This window comes from Sparus aurata, chromosome 19, assembly GCF_900880675.1.
Source record: "Sparus aurata chromosome 19, fSpaAur1.1, whole genome shotgun sequence".
In the NCBI taxonomy this organism is placed as follows: Eukaryota; Metazoa; Chordata; class Actinopteri; order Spariformes; family Sparidae; genus Sparus; species Sparus aurata.
Genome location: NC_044205.1, coordinates 6567165 through 6584287, shown reverse-complemented (window position 1 = coordinate 6584287; position 17123 = coordinate 6567165). Strand labels below are relative to the sequence as shown.

At 40.9% G+C, this 17123-nt stretch overlaps 1 protein-coding gene across 4 annotated transcripts in view; it reads right to left on the bottom strand.

Annotated features, from left to right (window-relative positions):
• The window catches only part of sspo (SCO-spondin), a 90483-nt gene extending 73711 nt beyond the window's left edge, over nt 1-16772 (bottom strand). The window contains exons 1-19 of one of the 4 annotated variants that reach the window (XM_030398963.1): nt 16641-16772; nt 16279-16362; nt 15277-15486; nt 12792-12874; nt 12372-12542; nt 11952-12175; nt 11621-11723; nt 9292-9450; nt 8633-8718; nt 8208-8333; nt 7378-7534; nt 4868-5120; nt 4604-4745; nt 4354-4492; nt 3306-3478; nt 2887-3105; nt 2608-2773; nt 1846-2098; nt 612-822 (exon numbers count right to left, since the gene is read on the bottom strand). In XM_030398963.1, coding sequence (XP_030254823.1) covers nt 612-822; nt 1846-2098; nt 2608-2773; nt 2887-3105; nt 3306-3478; nt 4354-4492; nt 4604-4745; nt 4868-5120; nt 7378-7534; nt 8208-8333; nt 8633-8718; nt 9292-9450; nt 11621-11723; nt 11952-12175; nt 12372-12542; nt 12792-12874; nt 15277-15486; nt 16279-16331 — 2928 coding nt within the window. In that variant the 5' untranslated portion in view covers nt 16332-16362; nt 16641-16772. Of the gene's footprint in view, nt 1-611; nt 823-1845; nt 2099-2607; nt 2774-2886; nt 3106-3305; nt 3479-4353; nt 4493-4603; nt 4746-4867; nt 5121-6315; nt 6605-7377; nt 7535-8207; nt 8334-8632; nt 8719-9291; nt 9451-11620; nt 11724-11951; nt 12176-12371; nt 12543-12791; nt 12875-15276; nt 15487-16278; nt 16363-16640 lie in introns of those variants that run through there. The other 3 variants (XM_030398959.1, XM_030398960.1, XM_030398961.1) reach the window with 3 other exon arrangements.
• Nucleotides 16773-17123: the final 351 nt, after the last annotated feature.

Here is a 17123-nt window from a genome sequence, read left to right as displayed (position 1 = left end):
TTTCCTCTTGATCAATCAGACATGCCTGAACCTTTCTAATGTCTAATCTGTTGTATTCTATACCAACATTGGATGGTAGGACAGATAAGCTGATGTAACGACATATTTTATGATTATATATTATTATTATCATATAAGTCAAACAGACGCAAAAAGTAAAGAGATGATAAATTACCATTAAAGCCAGGTACACATATTTTATTTTAACCTATTACTGTACATAGCGTTGTAAAGGAACAGCTTGTGTATTCAGAAACCTACCGGCATTCATTTTTAATGTACTATTGCACAGACTACTTGCCAAGCTCCATCAAAAGCAAAAAGAAAGGGAAAAAACCCACCTTTCTGTATGTACTTCCTATTACTCACATTCAGCGTTAAAACACTTGGCTAATCCTAAAACCTGACCTCTACTGTACCAGCTGCATGCTGGCTCAGTGTCTGGCTAACTATAGCACTGCAAAGGAGCAGAGCCATTGTTACTGTTAACATGAACTACCTCTGTGCTCTGGTTGCTGTGACAAGTCAAAGTGTCTGCTGTGAAAAAGGTCTGTAAAGTCATTTCACATTTAAGAAAAATAATCCATCAGAGAACTACATTTTTCACCCACCAGTAGCACAGTGCCCTGAGGACAGACGCAGCCAGAAAGGGGCTCTCTGCAGCTCCACTGTGTCACACCAGACCCCTGCTGTTGGCCAGGAGGGTCCAGGCTTGTGCAGGTAAGGAGGCAGGAGCGTGGAGAATAGATAAGGGAGCCTGGACACTGGTTCACCACCTCACAGGGCTGCTGGGTGCAGTTAAACTCTCCCAGCTTACACACACTGTGAATGGAAGGAGAATGAGCAGAATTTCAACTTACATTGACTGAAGGGAATTCATTTTTTTTAACTTTAACACCTACATCAAACAATTTAACGTGGGGGGGGGGGTGTAACAAACAACTCACCCATGAAGCGATGATCATTGTGGGTGTGTGGTGAAGAGACACAATGAAATCAACCTATCCTGTATCAAAGAGCAGGACATAGGGTGATTTCATCAGAGCTCTTGCACCACCAGGGACTCGTGGGGGATGACATGTTCTCATACTCAACAATACAAATTAGACTCATTGTAAGGCAAGCATATCCTTAAATATAGATTCAGCTTGAAGCTTCAAAGTATAGGTTTTTTTCTGTTCCGATAGCATTATTCAAATTGTCAGTTACAAACAGGTTAATGCAATCAAATCCGAAAATTCATTATACAAAAATGGACCTATTCCTTTACATAATAAGAGCACCCTGCAAATCTGTTTCAGGGATTCAGTTACCTCATGGGATCAAGGCTCATTCAAAAACACAAGAACCATGCTCATGAAACTGCGCCAATATTATACTGTAGGTGCATTACAATGCACTGACAATAGAGAAAACATGCTTATGCCCTCTGATTCTTTATCACAACCGCCACGTGATAAAATCAGTGCACAGTAAGCCATAAAAGAGAAAGGACTGCTTTTATGATGTGCTGTAAAAAAAATCACCTTTGCAACTGGGTCAGCATGAGCTTGAACCTATTCAACCTCTACCATGATATTTTCTTTGAAAGGTTTTATATGTCTGCTGACTTTGTTGCAAGAGTACTGTATCTGTGCAGCCATGTTTGGGTTTAACTTACATTTACATTTACATTTAGTACACCTAAGTGAAATTCTGCCATTAAAAGTCAAAGGTCTTGATGAGCTCAAAGGAGCTAATCTATCTAGCAGATATAATAGTTTAAGTTGTGGTTTGATTGAACCAAGTAATTTGGATCATGTTCACAGCAAAACCTTTTTCAACGAATACTGCGTTTCTACACACCAGGTATTACAGTTGTTTTGAATAACAGCCCCTGGCTCGTAAGTCTTGTCTCCTTGCACACAGGGACACATAGTGATGGGCACACACTGGCCCTGGTGGTCCTGCACTAGTCCGGGTGGGCACTGGCAACCTGGGACACACGTCTGAAGACCCATCTCACCACCACCATCATCGCAATTCCAGCCCTGTGAACAGGAGCTGCCACAGGCACGACCACATTCCTGGTACACCTGACCTCCTGAGCACTGGACCGCTGCGAAGACAAGACAAGAGGAAAAGTTCTGAAAAATTCTAAATAGCTCGGTAGATAAAGGTTAAACCGTAGGGGCATGACATTCTGTTTGAGCTTCTCAGTAAAGTACAGTAAACTGTTTCAGTTGGAAATGTCCACATGAGGGTGTACACAAACACACACACACACATTTCTAATTCAAGTTTTGTAGCATCAAAGTGCTATTCCCAACCTTGTTAAAACAGATAAACAACACAGAAACCCTAATGAGCTTTAAGCCTCCTTTTCTCCACATACATGTAAGCTCAAAACAAACTGAACTCTAGCTTGGATGTCTGAGCTGTCTCCGGATTTTGCTTGGAGACATGGGGGATCAAATGTTCCAAGTTGTCCAGCTCAAGTCCAAAAGACGTTATACAGTAAGATATTACATTTGCCATTGTTACATAAATCTGAGATTGAACTGTAATGTTGCACTCAGGACAATGTGGGGGCGCCAAATCGCTTTAACCACTGGTCTCCACACTTACGGCAGAAGGTCTGGTTGCGCCAGTGGATGGGTACACCCTCCTGTGCGCATTGTCGGGTGTAGGCGGTAAGGATGGTGCAGTGACATGGCCTCTGTGGAGTGCAGCCACAAACCTCCGACAGGCAGAGACGGAAATACGGCTCCCTCTCCACCACGTCATGACACACCTACAAAAACAAATCACGGAGATGTGAATAAAAGAGAGGGAGAGAGAGATGGGCAGAGATGACTGCCTGGCTGAGAAATCAGGAGTTTTAACACTCTACATGCAACAAACTACCTGAAAGATGGTGCTGTGTATGACGGAGCACACTGTCTCTGCGTACTGTCTCCTCTGGGTGTATGTGGCGCAGGGGTCAGGTGGAGCCCCTCTCGGTAAAGCACAATGCTCTGTTGTGAATTTCCCTGCAAACAATGACACACTGTTTTCCACATCTCCTTCTGGGGTGGTGAAGTCATCATGCTGGTTCCAGGTAAGCGTTCCGCACAGGCCGCGTACCTTGAATAGAGGAATTAACACTTTTTTTCTCTTTTTTTTTACTAACAGCTCAGATAAAGGAACAGTTCCATACAGACGTAGAGTTGACGTAAAGTAGGTATAGTGCAGTATGCTTGGCAAGTTAAAGCCAAATGCTTAAAATTTTTGTTTGGGACACAAAAGGGCACAAGTGAAAGAACCATCTGAGGCATGAGGGTCACCTTGTTTGCAAAACCAGGTTGCAAGGTGATGAGAGCCAAAGGTCCATTTAGGTGCCAAAGCAGCTGGGCTCCAAAAGTCTTGATGAGGAGAAATGAAGAGGAGGCCCTATGGACAACCAGGTCCCCTGTCACCAAAGGCAGCAGTTCCCTCTGGCCATTCAATGTCACTGTACCTGGAAATAAGAATACCAAGTGTGAGCTATCACAAGGCTGTGAACAGTTTGAACACAGGGGATACAGTACAAAGGTGATTTACAGACTCCAGGGACGAAAACACATGGCAGGCGGGGACAGGTGGAATGTGCAAAAACAGCACGTAGAGCCGGAATATTTACACATCTTTCTCTGTGAATTGATATTTTTAATGAATCTGGACCAAACCTGAGGTGGGTGTGAGAAAGACAAACCAAGACTGTTTTGACGAGTATTAATTCTTTTGTGTTGAGAATGAAGTGTGTTTCACAATGAGTTCATGAAACAATTAAGCTAATTTTAGTTAGCAAGGGACGATTTGTTAGATGATTGATGAGTCTCTTTCCCAAGGCGTAAAATACTGAAGTTTTGGTTTCGTGGCCGGCCCGACATACCGACCCAAATGATTAGTATTTGATGACCTGTGAATGAGTTGACAATCAACTATCTTTTTTCCAAAATAGCTTTTCGTACCTATTATAAAGATAAGGATGAGGTGTAAGGGTAATTCCTTTTTGTGAGTTTATTTCATTCATCTGCTACACGAGAGCAAGGACAGCTTGTGAATTGAAGCGACTTACTGTACATGTAACCAGCTGAAATTACACGGTCTGACAATCGCCACTGGAGGTACAGAGTAGTATTATGAGACGGGACGATTTAGCTGGTTAGCTTGCAAAATTCATCTCTGCAAGGGATGTATTTGATGTAACACCAGCACTGGTGTGTCTTGACACTCCCTTGATAATGTTTATTTTATGAATGGTTTCAAGTTCTGGCCATATCTTAGAAAATTGCTTCACTCTGCAGTTCCAACATGCACAAGTGGTCAGGTCAGAGTTTATAATCAACTCACCAGTGTCAGTGATGGTGACTGTGGTGCGCAGTGCTGTAACTGTCATCTCCCTTAGACAGCCCAGGCCTCCTCCACCTCCTCCTCCTGCTGTACACTCCCCACAGCGCACACTCACCACCAGCTTCCTGTCAACGAAATCCTGAACACACAGAACGTCAGCACAAAGGAGAACTAGCCACACACACACAAATGTCAAATGCATTTCGATGTGTTTCTAACTGTGTGCATGGTTGCATTTTGTGTCTCTCACCTCCACAGCAGTGAAGGGACAGTTTCCTCCCTGTAGTGAATACCTCTTTTTGTCAAAGGTGGTCACCTGTAGCGCCCCCATCAGGCTGCACTGCGCAGCGCACTTCTCCCCACTACACTGCCACTGGCCTGCTCTGCATACACTGGGAGGATTAAGAGTAAACAAGTAGAAAGTAGAAAGGAGAGTCGGAAAGAAAAAAAAAATGAGGAATGGTTTATGAAGACATTTAAAGGAAAAGCGAACACACAAGGAGTTTCCTCATACCAGGTGTTGCATCTCTGCTGTATCCTGTCCCCTGACTGGTAGGTGCGTCTGCGGTGAAAACAAGGACAATCGTCTCTTTTTAGACAGCGTCCTTGGTGAAGATAGACACCTGGTGGACACTCACAGCCCCCCACACACTCCTCCCTGCACTGTCCCATGGCTGCAGCAGGGCCGGGGGGCTGGGGAGAGGCGCAGCTGGGGGGACAGGAGGACACACAGTCTGAAAACACCTGCCCTCTGGGACAGACACGACCTGGAGGGACAGATAATAGGAGGAAACACTTAAAGACCACACCACTGCTGCCGCTTGTTTTAGCATCATGTGTACTTAATGTTATTTATGACATTTTTCCATTTTTACTGTTGTTTTAAGTTTTGATAAAGATGATATAAGAATTTTGACAGAGATTCATCAAAATGCAGTGACAACATTTCTTGGCCTTTATTTTGTATTATTTGCCAACTGCTTTTTGTGCCTGTGGGAAACTATTGCTATTCTGCTATAGACTATACATTATGCAAGGAACAAAGTGGTCACTGTAATGGAAAGTTATGGGAAGATTTGCAAATGGTTAAGGATAATGTTAAGTTACACACTTTGTATTACGCTATGTAATAGTCACTGACAGCAAGACAATGTAACTCAAATAGGAAACATAACTTTTTTTCTGTTACAAATAATAATAAATCAAATGCTCTGACAAAAGCAAAATGTCTTAGCAAACTGGCGGCACAAGAATGGAAGAGGAAGTGCAGCTAAACTTTCCGAATACTAACATGCTAACAGCAGTGAGTGCTACCAACAGCCATGTTCTTGTTTTATGTATGTTTTTATGTCATGATAATATTACATTTCTTACATGTGACTGAGACATGAAGTAGGAAGGACAACAATGCACTGTGCTCACAGTGCTGTGCACGAGCAGGCTTGTAACCATGGTAACAGAGGACGCTGATAACCAAGATGGCGCAATCAAAGTAACAACAACATAAGCCCTGATTATTGTATTTCTGATCAATACAATTAATTACAATGAGGAGTGCCACATGCCGAGTCACTGTAGATATCCTGAGTAACACGCGAAAGTTCCTCACATCATGGTAGACGGAGTTACCAGCTAATCATTTAGGTAATCATCCTCACCATGCTGCCTTTCTGAAGCATGAGTAACATTATTTCTCTAAACCAATTCAACCACTTCATAGCGTACTGAACACAAACTAACGTTGTAACTGCCCGGTCACTTGAAAGACACTTTTGCTAACCAGTAGCCATAAAGACAAAGCTAACCACCAGAGTTAGCATACAAGCTAGATTTAGCAGCAAGCTACGTAGCTCGACTGCAACATCGGATGGTGTTATGCTATTTGGAGTATTACTGTAACCGCCGCCACCATAGCCTTGTGTTTAAAACAGAGAATGAAACATATCAAGCAGGGGTCCTTACTTGTCCAGCAGGGGTCCTTACAAATCCCGCAGCTCCCTTCACCTCTGAAATGAAGCTCCAATATTTATGCGAGTTTTCTCTCTTGCTTGGTCCAATTCTTTGTTTTTACATTGCTTTTAATCGTCCATCTTTTTTTTTTTTCTCTCTTTGACATGGGCAATGGTGGGGCATTTTTCAGCTCTGTTACTTTTCCGCCATTGTTTACAGTTTGGGTTTGTGCTTGAACTATCTGACCAGGTAAGAGCAGACACTGCCTGCGCCTGGGGGAGGGGCACTGCTGATTACCACTGCGTGAGGGAGGAGGGCTGCCAGCAGCATATGCACGAGAGTGATTAACACTTCTCAGACACTCCCCTTGGCTCTGATTGGTTGTGTTGATCCAGAGCAGTGGATTCTTGTAAATCAAATTAGGGCCACAGAGTGGAGCCACAGACAGTGGATTTTTACACAGCTGACCTGTATCATATTCTACTGTCAGGTCATAATGACAATTTTAGCAAATATAACAACAAATAGTTACAGACTACAACTTTAAGTAGAAACTGTCATGTGGGGCAGCCTTTTCAGACATAGGTCGATTTGTGATGGCAATTTTGCTTGTATTTATTGTAATCTTAACAGTGTTGTTAGATGAGGCATTTATTAGACTCAAAGCTAAGAGAGCTTGTTGAACAAAGCAAACTAACCACTAACACATATCTGCCAGGTGGCCAGTGAAAGCTACGGGGCAGTCAGTGTGGTCAGCCACAACAGTGATCATCCTTATTTACATTATTTTTATAATGTTAGATGCTTTCCCACATGTGAGACATACGATGGTTGGATAGTGATGACAACAGTGTGCTGCACAGTACACAGCCCCTGAGCTTGTTGTTTAGCAGCTAGCTCATCCAGTTAGCACACAGCACACCTACAGCAGTGAGGAGTAACTGTCACAACGAGTAGACTATTCAGACTGAAGCAGGGTTAGTCAGGGAGGATGATTTGCCAAAAATCACAGCATCTAAGTTTGAGGCCCGACACTCACTCAGTCATCCCAACATAACAGTTATATGTGATTACCACAGAGGGTAGCTGTCCTCCATGTTATGATGACGTGTTGCTGGGCACACTCTCTGGCGTAGCTGGCCAGGGTGTCACACACTGCTGAATCTCTTTCTTTAGGTTGTAGGCTACAGTACAGGTAGAGACAGGTGTCTATGTATGCTGTTGGGTCCAACTGAAATACACAAAGACAAATACTTGTCACTTTCGGGTCATTCATCTTTTAACATGCACCAAAAATACTTTTGATACAACTATTCTTCAAAGTCAGAAATGTAGGCTACGAATCCTGCGCTTCAGTCAAGAGAGATGTACAGTGTTGGTTGTAAGCTTACTGAGGGGCAGAAAGTGAATTCATTTTTGTGTCTAATGATAAATAGAAGTGGCAAAGGCACTTGGAAAGAAGAAATTTTGCACAAAAAAAACCCCCACAGGATGTCATACATGCTCATTATGCACTATTATAATGATAAAAATAATGAGAGCCCCAGTTTGGGTGACAGGTAAAGTCGGAAGAGGCAGGCAATGGATAAAATAGCTATATCTTGATTCATAAATTATTAACCAGAATTCTATTACAAACTACACAGCAACTGCCACTGGCTCTCAGTTGCTCTCCATGTGGCCTTTATTAAACCAACTCATTTCTGTTCTAACTGTTCTAACAATCAACTCCTGGCAAATGATTTACTTGGAGGAACATGTAGATTTACAGCCCGTCACATGCCTGGCTCACATAGAAATTACATTAAAGCATGTTCTCCAAAAGGCCTGCCATCGAGTAAGAAATAAACAACAAAAACTTTAAGTATGCCATGTGACAGTGATTCATATCAGAGGTGTCTGACCCGGAGGTGGCAGTGTGTGAAGGGGTTTTCCAGCAGTTGGTGACACACTGACTCTGCCTGCCTGCGTAGGACAGGGTCTCCTGAGACGTCGCAGCTGTGGCCGAGCTCAGCCGCGTCACTGCAGCCCTGAGAGAAACCATGTGACACAGAGAGACTCAGTCACAGAGTGCATCTCATAAATAAACTATGCCACTGATTTCAGCAGCGTCGCAGCTCGCAGAGCTCCACATGCACACCAAATGACAGCTGCGGAAACATTAATTCTGACTTTTGGGATCATATTAGAAGCATCTAAATGATGTGGTTGCTTTCAGTGTGTATTCAGAGAGCACAGATGTCTCATACAAAAAACATTAATAGTGGTGACAAAGAGGCATAATGTCGCAATGAAGTGAGATACTCATTCGATGTATTTAGTGCAGTACTTCATTCTGCTGGTCAGGAACTTTCCACGAGTTGCCAAAGCTGGCGGCGTACTGGGACACAATTCCACCCATTGTGGTGAAGTCATCTGTGGCACCAAGACACAAATAGGTTACTGAGGCACAGCAAAGGTATGTGAACATTAAAAAGTATTACTAGCTAAGTTATGGCCAATTAAGAAAAGATGGGTAGCAAATAACTCTAGTTAGTGCAAGGAAGAAATCCAGACCAGTCACTAAAAATAAATGTTGGCATTTAACATATCTGCAAACCCTGGACTGGACTTATGGGAAATAGGCAGTAGGCGATTTGTCAAATTAAAAGGTGGGGCACTTGCTAGAGACCACAGTTTGAGACAGTGTTTGAAATCTTTTTAGCGTGAAACCACTTGATATCTTTAACAAGGAACCACTGTTTAAGATATTGTTCTGTCTTTCCATGAAACGTGACAACAGTGGATATTTTGAACGAGATGTCAAGACATTACTAACGTTTATTCTGGAGACTGGGTTGTAAAATAACACCACTTGGTGACTTTTTATTATTTCAACCTTATTTTACCAGGAAATCCCACTGAGTTCACAATCTCTTCGGCGAGGTAGCAGATATTAAAAAGTCGCAGCATATAAGAATAATTTGCATCTTTTTACGCCATCCTCACCATCAGCGTTGTTGTTGTAGACTCCACAGAGTCCCCTAGTGGCTGCCAAGTGCTCGGCAGTCACTGTCAGGTAGACTGTGTTGCTCAAGTCAAACTTCACTCTTATACCCAGACCGCTCTCCACAAACACAAAGTCCCCGAGCCAATGAACACTCACTCCTGAAAGAAGTAAAAAGAATATATATATTTATATATTTGTTGCATTCTACTTTGCTGCACACCATTGTTGATGAACAGTTTTTCATTTGTGAAAGGTTAGTGAATAGTTTATCTAGTGGAGGGTAAGAAAGCTATCACCCCGAATGTGCATCCATTTGGTTAAAGACAGTCTTGTTGGTAAGCACAAGTAGCAAAGGTATTTGGGAAAACCTGAACTGGACTGACCTAGCAAGATAACAAAGGTTCATAGTTTGCGCTACAATATGTTAACATAAAAATGATGGGTCGCATTTTATAGTACAGTTTTAGAGTACTCTAATAAAATGTAATAAGCTGTACTTTTTGTCAACTAGGCAAAGACTCGAAATAATATTGTCTGTATTAGACAGTAAACATACACGTAATACGCTAATTAATCTAATTAAGACTTAATGAGCTATAATTTGTATTAAATCAGGCAAAAAAATAGAAATGTGTGTTTTATTAGAAAAAAAAATAGTGTGACATCCTAAGTGACTCAGACGAAAAGAAACAGTATATTATATCAAATAAGGTCAAAACTATATATAATCCTTATTTATATCTTCATTATAAACCATACACCTGCACACCTAAATCACACTGTAATTAGAAACTGCATATATTGCATTATTATTATATTATGACTTAATTAGACAACACAGGCTGATTTGATTTGAATGCAGTGCCATATTAATAATGGCCAGACAATTATTTAGGGGCTTTATTAAACATAATTCAATTTCATTACAGGGTAACTTGTTTTCTAATAAAAACCGTAATAAACCCTTATTGTGTTATCAGTGTACTTAGCTTAATTAAAGACTATATAATTTCAGTTTTTTGTCTTACTGGGTACAGATTATGGGTTATTACCTTTTTATTAGTTTACTTAGCGTGTAGCAGTGTGTCTACTGTCTAATGAAAATCGTATTGTTTCTAATTTAACATAAATTATAGATTTTCTTTGTGTATTAACTTTTAACTGTCTTCGTTTACTATCCAATAAAGACCATATTGTTTCTAGTTTTTGCTTATTACATCTTATCAGGGTACTTTAAAATAAAGTGCGACCAAATAATGAGTGCACCAGTTATCGATGACAAGTAAAGCCAGAGAGGCAGACTATAGATAAATAGCCATATCGTAATTCATACATTTTTAACTGGACTTTAAGTTACACACATTACACTCATCCATTCATCTCAGTGTCGAAAAAATGCCACAGAGATTTTAAAAGAATACCCGAAAACCATACTTAAAATAGTAGAACTCTTAAAGTATCTGATAATAAATGTACTTAAGAATCAAAAGCACAAATAAAGTCATATTTGGACATGTTTACATTTATGTTCAGGCTATACTTTTTACTATGGGTCACTGATTATTGGCCTGGTAGATTTTCTTGACCTAGTGGTCAATGTTTTTTATTCTTGTGATTGCCAATAAAATAAAATCATTTAGAAATAGCTACTTTTGGGTCTAGTCAGTAACTAATCATTTAATTTATCAAATAAATGTAGTGGACTAAAAAGTACAATATTTGCCTCCAGAATGTGGAGTGGAAGTATAGAGGAGCAGGATATGGAAATACTTAAAGATACTTTGTTTGAATTATATTACTGCATTAATACATGTTGTGTTTTACACTTTACTGTTGAATAGATTAATCATTTTGATATGTTGTTTATCGGTTGCATATTTACAAGATCTTCTGATGGCTCACCAGAAGCAACACACACACACAGACGTGGAGCTACTGACCTGCCTTCCTATTGGATGTGTTATGTACAGGAACGCATTACATAAACTGGTCAAATGATGCAATAAGACACTTGAATTTAAATATCAATTTATGAAGAACCAAAATGTTGCTGTTTTTATGTGTGGATCAAGTCATTTGGTCCAAGTCTCAAGCAAGTCAAGTCACAGGTTGTGTCAAGTCAAATCAAGGAATGAGTCTTTAACTACCAAGGCTAAGTCTAGTCTCAAGTCCCCTATTCTCTGTCTCTGCTTCAGTTGGTTTAGTGCAGGTACTGTTGTGTCAATGATGTAACAAGTGCGCAAGGTGAACTTATTGGTCTCATATTACCCATATCAGACAGGACATGGCACTAAGAGAGAGCTTTTCAGACAGCTGAAATTATTTTACCATTTTGGAAGAGTGGTTCTTCGTTAGGAACAGGGAGGTTATTCAGTGTTAAGTTTCTTTGATGGATTGAAACCAAATCCAAACCCAGCATCATCCTCAGAGCCTGAAAGCAGACGGCCACATACACATTAACATGCATATACTCACACGCAGAACAAGCTATAAGCAGTCACTTGCATCACTGCTTTCCCAGCAGCCGGAATGCGATGATGATGTCACCATCACTATTAACTACTGCTACATTATGGCTGGTGGTGGTCTGGGAGTCTAGAAACGTACAAGAGTACACCACTAATGATCGCATTCAATGAACTCCATCAATATTTCCCACCTTACTGCAGTCTCCTCTCCCATCACAGACTGTGCTGATGTAGACTGCCCAAGTGCCATCAGTAGATGAGGCCATCAGGTAGGTGCAGCTGCCCTGGAAGTGGAAGTGCTTCCTGTCAAAAGTGCGGTAGTGGGCTCCACCCCAGGACATGCAGGTGGCCGAGCTCTGAGGCACTCTGACACTACCCAGCAGGCCACCACGCACCAGAGGGGAGGACTGGGAGTCTGCAGAGGAGTGCGAGAGGAGAGAGAGCCAGGTATGATGTTGTCAGATGAAGTCTGAGCAGTTTGCAGCAACAGACTTCTTGTGCATTAAAAAGGAGAGAAAGTTAAATCAATTGTGTGCGTGTCACAAACTGATGCTTGAACAATTTCCCAAACAGCTGTGTGTATGTGCATATGCTCATGCATGTTCTCTGACCGGGAAGAAGCGTGTAGGTGCAAGACAAGCACGTCTGGTCGGAGGCATTCCTCCAACTCAGCCCCCACAGGCTGCTGCAGCACTGCTCCATCTGCATCAAGGAGGAGTTATGAACGCCAGGGAAGTCCTCGCAACTCCACGTAGAGTAACACTGGCCACGCACACCCACGCCTTGGAGAAAAAGCACACAGCGATAAGGTTCGAAAATGGACGAGAAAGTGAAGGGCATAGAAAGGGTCAGTGAGAAGGAGAATGCTGGTAGTGTCATTGTCTTTAACGTTTGTTAGTAACTCTTCATTTACATATTTTCTAGGTTTTTATATGCAAATGTGTGGTATTTCAAATGAGGAGGCATTGCATTTGCACTGTTTCATTTAACATGTAAAATAAGCACAATCCATACATGCTGTCTGTTCTTACCCTCAGAGCAGCGTGGTCCACCCCAGCCTTCACAGCATGCTCTCACTGTCTTGTTCACCACCTGGCTCTCCATGTCTGGGGGCCTGAGAGTGACAGACGCATTGGTTGAATGGTCAGTATACTCACAGTATTGTGTACATTCATTCAACTGGCTTCTTGTCACTGTGAACCAAGGACATTTCTTTGCATTCCTCCTTCGGGGTCAGCACCCTGTACAGATACAATATAATAAACTTAAATGCTAAATGAAGGGTAACATGAGCCTCAGTACTGTTGTACCTTCATAGGAACAACATGTAGCACAGGTGAACAAACATACCTTGTCACATGACAGGTCACATTAGGCATTGCTTTAGAAATATCTCACTTTTAAGTAGCTGATAACTCCTGCACTGCTTTCCACTGATTGAATGTAATTCATTACATTTACTCAAGAACAGGACACATGTTCAGTTTCTGAAGGTACTTAACTTTATTTGACTTGAGTTCCATTTTCTGCTACTTTTTTACTTCCAGTATAATTTGGAGACACATTTTGTGATGCATCAGAGCCGAAATAGCACATTTTTAAATAAATGTATTCAATTGAGAATCCAATTAAAAAATATATTTAATCATCAGAAAAATGCTGAATATCAGATAATTAGCCAGACTGATAATCGTTGAACCCATATACAGCACACACATATGTGTAAATATTTGTATAATTTACTTTTATTTGTACTTTGATCCTTAAATACATTTAATATCAGATACTTAAGTATACTGAAGAACTGTGAATCTGTGACTCTCATTTTTACCAAAGTAATACTTTTACAAAATATTTTTTACTCAAACATAACTTTTGCTTAGTTCACACATCACTGCTGCCTTCCTTGTTGATTAATTTCACTAAGAAGTTGGAACATATACATATGTATGTTCCTGCTATTTCCCCTCAATCATACCAACCCGACACAGGTGACTCACAGAAGTCACAGTTGAAGTGCAAGGACATAGTCGCCGACTAATTATTAACACTGGAGGAAATATCATCAGTGCAAATATTTCAATGTAGCTTTTTCGTCTGATCAACATAGTTCACTGTAGTGAACACATTTTCTTCTAACGTGAACTGTTTTGACTGGAAATTATGGAAAGGATGATTATGTGGTACCAAGTTCATCAACTCATTAAAATTTGTTTCTAAAGAAACATGAACATCGTATTAGCAGACCTCCCAGCACGCATTGTTTGAGAGATAAAACTCATCTGAGACCCTTTTTTTTTCATATGGAACTTCACTTAAAAATTGGTTTCATAAAAAAGAATACTTAATACAACCTGAGTTGGTTACTTACTTCAACCACATCACAGCACTGAGTATGCACTTGTTAATGTCCTCAGTGACATTCATTCAAACTCAGACAGTGGCCTTGTGGTCTTAGTATTACTGGATCTCAATACTTCATTTGACACGGTCAACCACAATATACTACCGGACATGCTGGAAAACTGGGTTTGACAACATAATAGAGACTACTTTGTGTCTATATGTAATTACACATCTGAGTGGATGAAAATGACATGCGGAGTACTCCAGGGCTCCATTCCGGGGCATGTGCTATTTAACATTTACATGCGCCATCTAGCTAAGATAATGGAAAATAATAAAATATTTTACCATAGTTATGCAGATGACACACACATTTACATAACTACATCACCAGGGGACTATAATCCTATACAAACACTGCGTAAATGTATTAAACAAATAAATTGATGGATGTGCCAGAGTTTTCTTCAGTTAAACAAAGATAAGACTGAAATAGTGAATTTTGGAGCCAAGGAAGAACCACTAACAGTGTCTGCTCAGCTTCAATGTGTATTGTTAAAAACTACAAACTAAGCCAGAAATCTTGGTGTCGTCGTGGACGTGAATTTCAGAGTCAGACAAAGTCAGCTGACTATCAACTTAAGACTTAAACTGTCACAGCAGGATTTGGAAAACTTGTCTATGCATTTATCTTCAGCAGACTCGACTACTGTAATGCTGTCTTTACAGGACTGTCTTAAAAAATCCATCAGACAGCTGCAGCTGATTCAGAACACTGAAGAGTAGATCACATCACAAAATCCTGCTGTTGGTTTATAAAGCACTGAAAGATTCTGGGCAAAAATACATTTCTGACTGGCTGCTACGTTAGGAACCATCCAGACCTCTGAGGTCGTCAGATACAGGTCTACTTTCAGTCCCTACTGTCAAAACTACACATGGAGAAGCAGCATTCAGTTATTATGTGCCACATATATGGAACAAACTCACAAAAAAACTACAGGTCCCCTCCAACTCTCACCTCTAATTTAATTGTATGCCCCTGTAAAGCACTTTGAGATGCCTTGTGTCTGGATTGTGCTATACAAATAAACTTGCCTTGCCTTTTCATTCATTCTTTTAAACCTCAGAGACCAGGAGATAGGCCAAAAGACCCAACGTTTCACTTACTTGTACAAGTAACAGGATGCCTTGGGGCCCTGCTGTTTGTAGTATAACGCAATGCCATCATCACCCCCATGCTTGATGCGCATCCTGTCCACGTCCAGTCTCCAGTCCTGGGTGTTAAACTGATACACTTCGGAACAACTCACTTCAAGCTGCAGACGTGGGGACAGGATTCGCTCCACTCTCTCCTGCACAGTGTGGTCACACCAGTGTCTGCAGCACAATACAGAGTTAATTTCATCAAGTACTTCGTGCTCAGGTATACTGCTGTGGACAAAGATAATTGCCTAAAAGGATAAGTCCAGCCAAAAAGTGAAGTTTCACAGTCCACAAAACATTCCTCGAGCTTCACAGCAAAGCAGCGTTGAAGCATTCTCCTTAACAACTGAAGTAGCTGGGGTCTTGTTTTAAATCATAAAAACTGAACTGAACTGAAAAAAAATGATAGACCTCAAATGGATTTTAAGACATTATCTGTCCCGTTGATGCTCAGTCAAGTTTGTGCACCCACTTCAGATGAGGTGCATATTGACTTTTAGTTCAGCAATCACAGTGCAGAATGTTTTGTGGACTACGAAACTTCACTTTCTTCGATTTATCCTTTAAGTTTAGTTCAACCGCGTCATTCCAAGGATTAAGAAGGAACTTCCACTCCTTCCTAGTAAAATAGTAAAATGCATTTATATTATTTATATTGATATAAACACCATACAGCAACAAAGTTGGTCAGTCATGTGTCCAATCCCAAATCATTATACATCATGCCTGAAAGTATCAGGTTCTTTTATGAAAAAAGCACATTGAAATTAGTATTAGAATATCATCAGTAACCATGTTCTTATGTAACATTATGGCACACAACAGATATAGGTAACACTTTATAAGTACCATCATTAATAAATGGAAAATTCATACTTAATTTAACTTCAGTTAAGTTATGTCACTGTTACTCCAATACGTTAGTGTATTGTCTACAAAAGGTGTTTTGATCTGAATCATACTCACCCCATTCCCATCACTGACTGCAGTCCAAACAGAGTCAGTAGCAGTATCTCCATTATCCTTTCGGAGTGTTTGTGCTTAAAATTCCTGTAAAGATGTTTTTATATTCATGATTACTTATACATCATTACGTCAACATTAAATCCTCAGTGTTGCCCGGAAGACTCAAAAGTAACATTCAAAAACTGACAGCTGATGACATTCTTCCTGACATATATTGATAAAAGTGAGGATTGGATGAGTGTTGTGTTTTTGTCATTGTGAGTGATCAAACCAATCTAACCTAATCTATATAAACTTCCTTGAGGCTATACACATTCATTGATTGCCATCCTCCTCCCACAATTAACAACTGGTGCGCTTACCTTTGAAGTGCTTTTGGGAAATCTTAAAAAGTCCTTGGCTCGATTGTAATCAAGTCACTATTTCTCTTTTTGTCTGGTCAACAGTACGTGATAGAGTCCTCAGTGAAGTGACACTTTGCCTTATGGGGGAGCGCAGCCCCAGATGCAGGGTTTTAAATACAGGGGGTGACTCATGGGATGTACAGTCGCATCTGAACCTGCTGCTATTGGATATAAGTGATAAAGTCACAGCTGGGAGCGCAGGCATTGGTCTTCGGACCTGTGACGGACACATCCTCTGACCTCACCCCGTCAAACATTAGAGGACGCTGTAGGTGATGGCGGGGGTGGTGGTGTCTCAGCCACAGAATAAAGAGATGTTTGTCAGAGCCTAATCCTGTAAAGAGTAGCGTTTCGGGAAGGATGATGGGGCATTTATTCAATGAAGCGTGTAAACAGACATGGAGACTGAAGGCTTTGAGACACACCAATATCCCAAGTCTG